General features: G+C 37.3%; 1 protein-coding gene across 1 annotated transcript in view; it reads right to left on the reverse strand.

Annotated features, from left to right (window-relative positions):
• Positions 1-624: 624 nt before the first annotated feature.
• PCGF3 (polycomb group ring finger 3) overlaps positions 625-12,227 on the reverse strand; it is a 13,939-nt gene continuing 2,336 nt past the window's right edge. Inside the window, exons 2-8 of the mRNA XM_010179958.1 lie at positions 10,236-10,332; positions 7,909-7,964; positions 6,876-6,986; positions 6,310-6,398; positions 4,986-5,123; positions 2,900-2,980; positions 625-1,130 (exon numbers count right to left, since the gene is read on the reverse strand). Of these exons, the coding sequence (XP_010178260.1) occupies positions 1,083-1,130; positions 2,900-2,980; positions 4,986-5,123; positions 6,310-6,398; positions 6,876-6,986; positions 7,909-7,964; positions 10,236-10,332 (620 nt within the window). The 3' untranslated portion in view covers positions 625-1,082. The remainder of the gene's footprint in view (positions 1,131-2,899; positions 2,981-4,985; positions 5,124-6,309; positions 6,399-6,875; positions 6,987-7,908; positions 7,965-10,235; positions 10,333-12,227) is intronic.

The following is a 12,227-nucleotide window of genomic DNA, read 5'->3' on the forward strand; positions in this document are numbered from 1 at the left end:
GCATGTCTATTACCTTGCATCCATTAAGGCTGATGCAAGCAAAATTATCAGTTAAGGCCAGAAGGTGCTAAAATAATCTTGTCTGATGCCCATCTCCTCCCTCCAAGACAACTAGGAATTGCGCTAGAAAACAGGTAAAGGAAATATAAAGCTGCTCATAATGGTCTGAGGAGTTTTTAATCGGTGAAGTGAGAACTGTGCAGTATCACCCAAAGTTGCCCAAGAGCCAGTGTTTCAATAGCTAGTGAGAGCAAACTGCCTCTAAATTAAAAACTGATTTCTGCAAGCCACAACCACATAAGAAATGTTTTGTTTTGTTTTTTAAAGCTCACAAATCTAGCACTTTTGAATATTTGTCATTATGTGGTGCAATTTATGCCACAGCAAAGTATCCGGGCAGATTAAAATTAACTGAAATTATTTCTATTAATCTTACTAAATCAACATGCAAAAGGGAGTATCAGAACTTTACTAAAACACAAAGTGAGGGAGAGCAATAACTGGGCAAAAATGACAAACTTATTGGTTTCCCGAGTTTTCAGACATTTTCAATGCAGCATAATAAATTATCACCAGTCACTGTATCATCAGGTATGTTCAATGCTCTACAGAACAACTTGAATAAAGCCAATGCAATCAGGCATACTATATAAGACAGTAACACTTTGCAAAAATATAATTTTTAAAGATTCAGAATGTGAAAAGTAACTAAATGCAACTTGGTGTCAAAAGCAACATTTTTAAATCACCCCACAACATTCTAACTTATTTCTGTGTAACTGTAAGAGATAAATTAGGCTGAGCTACATGGAACTGTGAAGTGTTTTCAGTATCTGTAAACTTAGTGCTGGTAGTGTCTTGTTGAGACTTCTTTCTTCCATACAAAAAAAGTATAAATATCTTCTGTTCAGAAATCTAGATAACACATCCTTAGAAGAAGTATTCAGAAGAACAGTCTGCTATGAAAGCACTACAGTCTTCCAAAATTATTCAGCTGGTTTGTGTCATGTGATTAGTGATGCACTAAGAAGGTGCCAGATAGTCTCTGCAAAATCTCTGTCCAGAAGGACAATACAGTTCTCTTACAGTAAGTCCATTTTGGGTCTGTAATGTAGCAGTAGAGGTGCTTTCTGCAAGAAAGAAATACCAGGTAAGATAAGAAACAAAATCATGAACTAATCTGTTCAGTTTTCAAAACTTTTGTTTCATAAACTAAAGCTTAAATTAACTACCAGGGTAGCTACGAGATCTGTCAAAATTTCACCAAGCCAAAGACAAGATGCAATTTCATCTCTGGAGCTCAAACACGACAAAGACTCCTTTCCCTTTTGTCTCAAGTACAGATCACCTTAAGATCAGTTCTACCAGGTCTGTTCAACTTGAAATACCCATTCCCAGTAAGGGAGAAATGTACATGTTTAGAAAGCAGCATAGGAGGATGTGGTACTTCCTATTTAACAGCTCTCCCTTGATTCTTTTCTGTTAATGTATCCATTGCTTTTTTATGAACAGGGAAACTTCTAAAATCCACAGCATCCTGCACCAAGGAGCTCTGTGTCTCATGTAAAGAACTGCTTCCTCTTGTCTGTTCTGGACCTCCCACCTCCCCAGTTTCATTTTACATCCCACACACTTCTTTCTGTTGAGGAGGCAGTTTACAGTTCCCTTTTCCATGTGACTCAAAACTACATAATTTCCATCACAAAAGTGAATAGTCAACTTGTACAGATGCACATAAATTTGAAGCTCATTTGGTTCTTCCACCCACCTCACCACAAAAATCCCTAACATTTGCCTTGTACCCTTTTATATTTACCTACATTGAACTTAAGGTACTCACTGATCTCCTGTCATTCAGAACTGCAAAGGCTTTCTTCAATCCTTGTCATCATTCTGTCTTTGCTATCCTAAATAACCACACCATTGTCTGTGTACTGTTACTGCACTACTCAAATCCCCCTCCAGGTCATTCAGGAACATCACATAAAAGAGATTCCAGTAGGATTCCACTCATGACATCTCTGCATTTCAAAGACTGACTACTGACTTTTATCCTGTGGCTCTTAGCATATCAATTACTTTTCTACGCAAAGACAGGAAAAAAACCTCCCTGCTCTCACCTGCACCTCTTTAAGATAGACACCCAAAGCCATCAAGTGGTTCTACCTCAGTGGACACTGTGAGCTCAAATTCCATTGCTTGTCCATTATGAGCACTAAGTCCCCAGTTCAAATATCCCCAAATACACATACACTGACTCTGCAGGTGTTCAATTCTGCAATTAATTTTTACTTGAGTTGCCATTATTAATGGGGTAATTAATACTCAGAAAGAATGCCCCACTGTTCACTGTTCAGTCTCAATGAAGATTTTTAAAGAAACCACAATAAGGAAGTCAAAGATGTACTCAAGTGTTTTTAACAAGCCTTGTTTATACGTACTAAATGCTGCTAGAAGTCTCCTTAACTAAGGCAGACAAGCACTGCAATTACTGCCTCTCCTTTAGAAGTAAAACAGCCTTCTTAGCTACAGAAGAGAACTGTGTTGAAAATTTCTGTCTTTCCTGCATCACAATTTCCCTACCTATGTGGATTAAAACCAGTTTTACCTGAAATAGTTAAAATAACACTTTCCTGTGGCTTCCACTTGTTTTGCCAGACTTGATAACAATTTGACAGTTGATACAGTTTTCCCTTTCCCCTTGCGATTAATACTTAATTCCCCTTCCTATTCTTGAAAATAAAATTAATACTTGGTGTTTAAGGCTGCTGCATTAGATGCTTATTAAATAATCTTTATATCAAGTTTGCAGTTACTGAGACATAGTTTCAAATGATGCCTTTTTTGTAAACATTTTATTTGGCTACTTCATGATTTACCTAGAACCACTGAGTCATACCTTAAATCTCCATCTAGTAACAACTACAAACTTGAGTGTGTGGTCCTTGCCAAGAATCTCTTCATTGCATAATATGTCCAGCTGACAAAACAAAGGCAACAGTTAGTTCATTGGGACACAGTACATGAAACAACGTATTTCAGATAATACCACAAATGTCTGGCAAGATTTTTTTTCTCTTGAAGACACTGGGGCTGTTCATCTTACAGCTGCTCTGCAGACAAAAATAGTACCAGGAAAGAGAGTGTCTTTTTTCAACATAAAGTGCTGAAAGATCATGTCTGTGCCTACCCAGGAAACACTGTATGAACCAGACTTCAGTGTTTGATTCAGCTTCCCAAGCAGATCTAATGCCCCTTTCTGAAAGCTTTACATGCTTTTAAATAGGCCCAATAAAATTATCAAGGAGACGGAATTCACAGATCTCAAAGACAGCTCTGTTATTTGACATACTATGAAATTTTTTTACCTAACACCAGCCAGGTGGCTTTCTGCTACAAGGATACATTTCTTAAAAACCTGTCTACCACCTCCCTCACATACTATATTTAGGGTTTTTTTGCAGATACACAATAGCTATTTTTACTTTTCTATCTCAGTGTTGAAAGATCTCAATATTAGGAACAATGAAGATATAAACATAAAGACACGAGGATCATATGACTATTAATCAGCTGAAATATAACAGCAGAACATGAACTAAAACAGGGAACACACATGAAAACACTAAATTCCACCAAGCTGTCTTATGCTAACAATGCTTTGCCACACAACCCAGAAAGGTGTGAAAGTGCATTGTACTCCACATACGTGGCTTATCTAATTGGCAATAACTCAAACCTGCAATAGTCTATAGCAATTAACCAAGAGCCCACACGCTTAAATCCTTCTACTATGAACCTATTACTAGGTACTGGTACACTGATTACACCACAGTTTATGTACCCTTTAAGAAGCTAGGGGAGGATGGCAAAGGAATAAACATTAGTTGTTCCTTCAGTGAAAGCCAAGCAGGTTGTTAAATCACAGACTGGCACACTGTAATGGATGGGCTTAAACACACACACATTAAAAATATCCCCTTTTCAACAGTGATGGCAGCTGTGTTGCCGCTGGCTACAGTCAGGAGCCAACCACTGCCAAACCAGCTGAGGACAAGACAGGAGATACAGTTTTGTTTTAGGAAGACTAGCAGAATTTGGAGACATAGATCGACCATAAGGCAAGAGTGTTGGTTTGAAGTATACAGAAGCTAGGAAGAAAGAGTGATACAGATGCAAATTGGTTATTGAAAAGTTTGAGTAGGCAGGTGACAAATTGGATAGGAAAACAGATTATTTGATCTGCATGAAAAGTCTTAATGAAATTTAGTGAATGAGTGACAATGTCGGGTTGGGAGATGTCAAGCTGAGTCAACTGAGATGTCTAGAGACTGTGACCAAGACCCAGCAAAGTGGTAAACTGAGGCTACATTCATATGTTCATCACTGTTGATTTCAAATCTGAACTAGGAAAAACGCAAAGAACTGCCTTTCTTTCTGTACGTTTCACCATAAAGTTTTCCCATGATTCCAAGTATTCCCTGAAAAGGAAGAGAAAAGCCGGTGCCTGATAACACTCTGCTCATTGTAGACAGTAACCAGGTTGAGATTCACTGAAAGCATAGAAAGAAACAAAAGATTTGTGCTGCTTTTTCTTACAATGGGCTTCAGTAAAGTGAGTGTTACTGCCTGTCTCCTGCACTGAGTGTGAAATCTCTGAAAGAGTGGGGTATACCTGACTACAAGCTGTCAAAGTCCCTTGCCAGAGTCCATTTCAACAATTGTGGAATCATATAACCAGCCTTTCAGCTCAACTATTTATAGATGGACATGAAAATACACACTGCAAATGAACTGACAAGTCCTGTATAGATCCAAGAAATGGCAAGAAAATGGCTAAGGAACACATAATTCAAGAAATGGTATATGCTCCTGTTTTCTGAAAATAAAATCAGACTAGAAGACATTCCTTTGCAAAGGAATAATCCCACACTTTTTGTAAGGTTTTTATATCTGCAAAATAATTTTAAAAATTAAAATATTACCTCATTAAAAGAAGAAAGGTTAAGTTTTTTGGCAATGAACTTCTTTAGATGCAGGACTGTGGCTTGTGCTGAGCAGCGAATCCATTTTCGTTTCAATCCACGCAATTTGCTGCTATTGCATTCCAAGCAGATGCTTACCTTCAGGAAAAAGCAAAGAGTCAGAGTTGGCTGCAACAATTTTCTGCAGGCCTCATTATGTGTTCCCTATGCATTTTTATTAAGTGAAAAACTACAGTACCAGTGTTCCTTAAACTGAAAAGCCTGTAGTACTATTGAAGAAAACATATTCTAACATCTTGTTTAGTGATAAACACTACTCCAACCAAAACAGATCTAGACAAAAAAGTTCAAAAAAGAGTTTTTAATGTTGGAAAAAGGCTGCTAATAACTCAAGAGGATCCTATGTCAAAAGCCAGAGTAAGAAACAGTAAGAACAGCATTGCAAATTATTTTACTGCTTCTAACATAACTTCTTGCTTTTAAAGCAACTGCTATATCCAGATTAAAGCAGAATTTTAACACATGTAAGAGAATCTGAAGTTTAAAGAGTGGATACAAAAGACAAAATAAATTTTTAAAATTCTAAAGATTAACCATCCAAAAGGGCTCAGTTCTCACTTTTCTCATCCAGCTACTAATTACATAAACTAAGCTCTTTGTGATGATTTACTTTGTGCACTATGAGGATCCAGTACTAGGCACAACCTCTTTTAAAGTTTTCTTACACTACAATTATAAAGAAATTGAATACAAGTTTAATTTACTCTGGACACACATAACAGTAAAACACTAAAAAGGATGGCTTGCTTATCCCTAAAGGAGATTTCACTTTCAAACATGCATTGTGTTTAAAACTTCATGGTGAACTTTCTGGCTTTCATACTATTTTTATGGTATAGGCTAAACAGTGTTGTAGTAGTAGAGTTTTAAAACAAAATAAACACTAAGTAAGTAAAACTGCAAAAGGTTTTATTCATAATTATTGATACACAATCAGCTCAATGTGTCACAGTAACAGTGGGATACACTTCTTCAGAAGGGGAGCCAAGTAACCTGAATTTGTTTTGAAAGAAAATAAATACTTTGGAAACTCACAGTCAGAACTATCAAATCTTAATGCAAATGTCTTTAACACGTTCTAAATTCTGGCCAAAACCCAAACATGAAACTTATGCTTACACAAAAGCATTAGGCAACACTGCACCTTGTTTGTATCAGAGGACAGAAAAGGTAGCTTGAAACAGTTATATTTCTTTTCTGTTAGCTTACCAAAGCACTAAAGATAAAATGCAATGTAAAAGTAAAACACACCCAATGAGCTCACCTGTTCATCACTTCGGTGGTAGTCATTATCTTCTTCCTGTTTTTCCTCAGAAGCTTCTTTGTTGGAATTTTCATCTGTTTTAGTTTCACCTTAGATAAGAAACCAGATACATGCGATAAGAGCAGCAGCTCATAATGCAAATATGATTAAACCAGCACAGGTCAGGACTGCAGTACAGAATAAACTTTGCTTTTCCCAAAGTGTGCTTATCTGCTTAGGCAACGCTAGCTGCCAACACTCCATGCATGAAAGAGGGATACAAGCAGAGCACAACCTTCAGTTCCACTGCTAGCAGCTCAGGAGCTGGGTAATTTCAGAGAATCTCCATACAGGCACTACTATGGAGACCTCCTTCACATAGAGCAATATGCTATGCCCAACTACAGAAAAAGAAGATTTTGTGCACAAATAAGAAACAAAGCAAGAATCCTACTCTCACTGTATTGTGCAGTGTTACTGAACAACTGTAACTGTAATAAACCAACGAGGCACATACCTCCAACAAGCCTGTACATCAACTTACTAGCCATCACCCACCAAGACAAAACAAATAAATGACCAGTTACCATTCCGATGGGCATCTAGGTGCTGTTTGGTAGAACATGTCTCCCCTTTGATGTCCCCTGGAACTTCCATGCCCAGCTTGTGATAAAATTCCCTTTGCTTTTTCATTTCCGCTGTTTAAAATTGTAAATATTAATCCCTGTAATAAAGTTCTAATGCAATATTTATGAAGTTATTCCAAATCCCTTCCCTCTTAAGTGAAACAGGCTTGACAACAAGTAGTGGTATTGTCAGTATTTACTACTCTTCTGTCTTTGGCATTGTACCAAGTCATGTCTGTATTTTTCAGAGTCAGAAGACTAAAAAGTCAGCTGAATAGCTATTATTATAGTATTTCTATTAGAATGAGATAGTTTTAAAAATACTATACCTTATTTTGAATCCCTCCCACAATATTTCAGTCAAACCATGGTTTATTTCTTATAGTTCTTACTTTCAATGTGCTAGAAATAATTTTAGATCATTTATTTAATCTTATTTATGTTTTAGAAGGTTGCGGTTTTGCAGCTTAATTGGATTAAAATCCTCTATTTAAATGAAAGTAGTAACATACATTAAGACAAAAAATTACTGAGCAATTACTGTAAAGTACTACTGTAATTGAACAGATTCTGTCTCAAAGAGGATTATGAAAGCACAAATTGAAAGTTACCTCCTAAGAAAGGACTCACTTAACAGCAGAAACGTCACTGAAACTAAAAGCTGCTTACATTCTACCTCTAGGAATTCTAGAAAGCTGGCATAACAGATTTAAGTATGCTGTTTAACAAGAACAAATGAGAGTTACAGTGTGCACATATTCAAAATCCGAACTACTATTCTGCTTTACATACTACCACTTTTCAAAGAAATATCCCATCTTTCCTCCCACATGCCCCCAACTGTTACTAGTACAGGTATGAAGTTAAATTAAATGAAATGATGCAATTAAAGGCATACAGGGACCTCCCTGCATTTTCATCAACTGGAACTTTTTTTTTGAAGTGTCACAGTATGTGAAAAACAACCTCTAAAAAAGGTCATACCACAACTTACCTTCTTGGAGGCCTGGCACAAGTTTATAAACTATATCTTGCATTGTTCTGTCATGACTAGCAAAAACAACAACAACAAAATCAAAAGTTTAAGTCAACCATCTTGATTCAAAACATTTATCTTAAAAAACTGACGTAAAATATCTAGATCTTCCTAAGAAGAATTTCAGTTCTTGAATCAGTATTTATATCAAACATGAGAGGGCAGTAACATTAAACAAGTTATGAAAAAGTACAGGCTAAGACAGAAACCCAATGGAAGTCTGAGGAAAAACAGTCTTGGAGATGTGGAGCATGATGTGCCACAGAACACGACCTACTGCATGAAGGCAAGTATCTCACTAATAATCTCAAAATTCTTTGACAACTTTGAGGTAAACTTATTTTTATTACAAAAAGAATCAAAGATAGTCTCTTTCTTACCCCTATAGACTCATCTCTCACATTTCTAGATTACTTAGTCATCTTTAATGGGCTTTTCCAAAAATGCAAGGAAACAGCTCACAGAAAAGGTCTGCAACAATAAAATTTTACTTTGTTCTTACAGGCTAACATTTTAACTATGAGCAACATTATGCAGCTCAGAAGCCTGTATGGGTAGTGTGGCTCAAATAAAAGAAAGGTTATAAACTCACTGGAAGGCAGCAGGACCAGCTAAGATTCTAAAGTAATTCTGAGCTCACCTACACAAAATTCTGTTTCAGTCCAAAATAAGTTACTGTCTGAAACAAAATATTACACTAGACTGACAAATTGACAAATTTAAAATTAAATTTAAATTGACAAATAAAATCAGAAACATTTCAAATGTTTGTCTCAGCTGCTGCAAGGCCATTACCCCAATAGGGCTTGCAATACCAAAACCTGAATCTGTATTTAATAGGATAAGAGACTTCCAAGAGTAATCTCAGGCTTCTCATCCCCTGACATGAGCACTTCACAGCAGTGCAGGCGAGTGAACAAGCACAGAAATGGCAACAAATCAGAGATTTATAATCGACCTTTACAGTCTTCTACGTAGCTCTACAAGAAGAATCGAAATATTCTTAATTCTAAAATTCATTCATATTTCAACCAGTAGCAAGCCCATGTGCCCAGGTTAGGATATTCAAGTGTCACATATGGATTGCAGGAACATCTCCAAAAATATTTCAACATAAATGAGTAAATCAGCCATCGCTGTTAGATCAGAGGTGAGAATTTAACAGCATTCAGAAACGTGAAGTAAGAGACACACTGGTTTACTTATTTTCCAGACAGAGGCAGATGAACAGGAGTACAAATCTACAATCGAAGATGCACTGTGAAACTCCTGAGCATCAATTCTTTATTAAAAAAAAAATAATTTCCAAAAATAGGCTGGGAAAAGGCTGCTTCAGTCTTGAAGGGGCAGTCTTTTATAACTAGTTCAGGCAAAATACTTCCTCTGAAGTGGATTCAATGACCTAAACCAAGTAGCAAATTCTTTCACAGCTGTTCTCAATTTGATGCTGTTTCCTGGACCCTTTTGGCACAGAAAACAAGCTTCCAAACCAAGGCACTGGTGTAGCTTTACATAAGACAAACATGCTGTGTTAAATGTCCTTTATTCATTCTTGTCTACTAGCATGTACTTGTCCCTTCAGACGATACACTCATATAGAGTATTATCAGCATACCATATAACATGTTATCAGTGTGCACTATTACTCTTCCAATGCAAAGATGGCATAACTAGTTCCAGTCTCCTGAACCAGGATTGGCTGGAGCAATGTAAGGGAAAAACACGTAGGGGTGAAATATCAGAAACCAATGAACAGTACCACATTCATGTTAGGTCAGAAAGTGAAAGCACTCTGTGCACAGATCAAAACAGAAAGAAGAACAAGATTGTTCTGTTCTACAGATTACAGCCTCTGGTCCAATATTTTTGCTGCCATCTTCTTACCTGTTCCTATGAACTAAACAGACCTTTGAAACATTAACTTAGCAATAAAGCTGGCAATTATTTTTCTCATTTCTCTGGCAGATACTGAAAAGCACTGTTCAACTGAGACTAATTATTCTGAGGATTTTGTAAAAGTATAATTTCTACAAATGTTTCATTTATGTAACTTTTATGACACAGGCATACAAAATGAAGAATGACTAAATCCCATTAAAACTCACTCAGAGTTGCAAATTCACAGCAAAGTTTGATCTCGTATCTCCTCAATCGCCTTCACCCTTCCTTTTAAATGTTTAACATGCTGATGACCAGGTAAGAAAATTTAAGAAAACGCTGTGGTGTATTAAAGAGGCTGAAAGAGTCTAGAGTGAAGCCAGTTGCACTTTTGCTTTCATACTTACCCAATATACTGTAACGGGTGGCTCTGGTGTATAACAATTCTGCAGGTTGGACAGGTGTTGTTTTCCTCCAAATATTTCACTAGGCAGCTTCTACAGACTGGTAACAAAGACATTCATAATTAAAAAGAAATAAAAGAAGCGCAACAGAAAAAAAAAAGTTTGTTTTTATACAGCCACAGAAATTCACCTTACTGCAATTTACACAAACTTCATTTTATCATCATGTAAGCATGGTGTCTAATTGTGTGGAATACAGTTTCCAGTATCTTTCCTTAATGTTCTTGATATAGGGTAGTGATGCACTAGAATTAAGGCATCTGCAATCCGTCAGAGTCTTCTTAATAAAGCATACAACACACAAACCCGCTCCAGAATTTACTAGAACAGCAATTTCTAGGTCAACATCATATTGCTTACACCTTTTGGCTTGCACAGATGGTATGACAGCAACTGTTTGCCATTAAGTTACTAAGCCTATCTGCTTTAACCATGGCCACATGCAGAAGTAAAATGTACACTGGCAAAGAACCCAACACAACAAAATTACTCCAAAGCTGGATACTTTTCAAAAGAAAAGTTTCAAAAAGTGGATATCCAGGTGCTATTTTAATTCTAATTTTCACAGAGTGCACTACAGTTAAACTTAAATTAAAAAACTTAAAAAAATTACACGAGCACAGACCTTCAGCATCTGTCAAATACCCTGGTAGAAGTTGCTACAGCAGTCATTCGTAATAAAGCTGCATGCTTTTGGAACTGTTTCCACATGCATACACACAATCATCCATATCTAATTCAAAGTAAATTATTTACACGTCCCTGAAATAGTACTCATAGACTACTATTTGATACCCTGACTCACTTGAAGTTACAACTCAAAAACGTAGGAAGAGAAAAAAAAAAAGGGGGGGGGTGGAAAAAGTTGGGTTTTTTTAAACAGCAGCAGTTAATTTAATCTTGGTATTAATGCACTCATTCTTATCACATAAAATGAAAGAATTTCTGTAACTATAGTGCTATCTCCCTCTCAGACAAGATGAGAGCACAATTAAATAAACAACCGTTAATACCAAAAATCATGCACTAGCAAACAAAGCCTACACCAATCCTTGTAGCTCTGCACACTAAGCACAGATCTTGCACAGCCATTGCCACCAAATATATTCCATCCAAGAGAGTTTAGGACTATGGGTTATTAAGTTATACAAACAACACACTAGCTTTAACAGAAGAGCAAAATACTGCAGCAGAAGCATTTTAAAACATGGGATGTTTAAAGTTGCATGTCAAATACTATTTAATAGACTAATACAGGTGTATATAGACAAAACAAGTTATATTCTAAGCTCTGAACAGATAAAACTGTTGGACAAATGGAGGCTCCTGCATGACAAGGACATGTTGGTAAATCACAAGTATTCTGAAGACACAGCTAGAAAAAACACTTTTGGTAAAACCCTGTGATGTAACGTGTTAAGCCATTGATGCGGCTGCTACAGAAGATACTTAATGCCACTACAGCAGGCCTTCTGGACTCACCTGATACCTACATTGGCAAAGGAAACTGAGGATCAGAATAGATTTGTATTGGGTTTTCTGTGAGGAGTTTTTGGTTGTGTCTTTGGTAATGGGGGAAGGGCTATGGAGATGGCCCTTTTAAGAAGCTACCTGAAGAGCTCCCCCTTTGCCTTTGTCAGACCCACCTCTGACCAGGGCCAAGCCAATCAGTGCCACTGCGAATTCATGTATTTAAGGGGGGTGCAGGGCATGCCTCTCACTGTCTCTGGCACCGGCCCCAATCAGCGCAGCCCCAGGTGGGGGTGGCACAGCCCTTGCCCTGCCCAGCCATGCTGGGCCGGTCCGACCCCAACTTAAGCTTAAGCCCTGCTGCAGCTCCATCCTGAAAAGAGAGAGAACCGGGCACTCTTCAGGACCATCAGAAGAGACCTACAGCACAGAAAGAAGTGGTGCCCGAGGGGAACAACTCTGAAG

The sequence above is a fragment of the Mesitornis unicolor genome, unplaced genomic scaffold (genome assembly GCF_000695765.1).
Source record: "Mesitornis unicolor isolate BGI_N332 unplaced genomic scaffold, ASM69576v1 scaffold9462, whole genome shotgun sequence".
NCBI lineage: Eukaryota > Metazoa > Chordata > Aves > Mesitornithiformes > Mesitornithidae > Mesitornis > Mesitornis unicolor.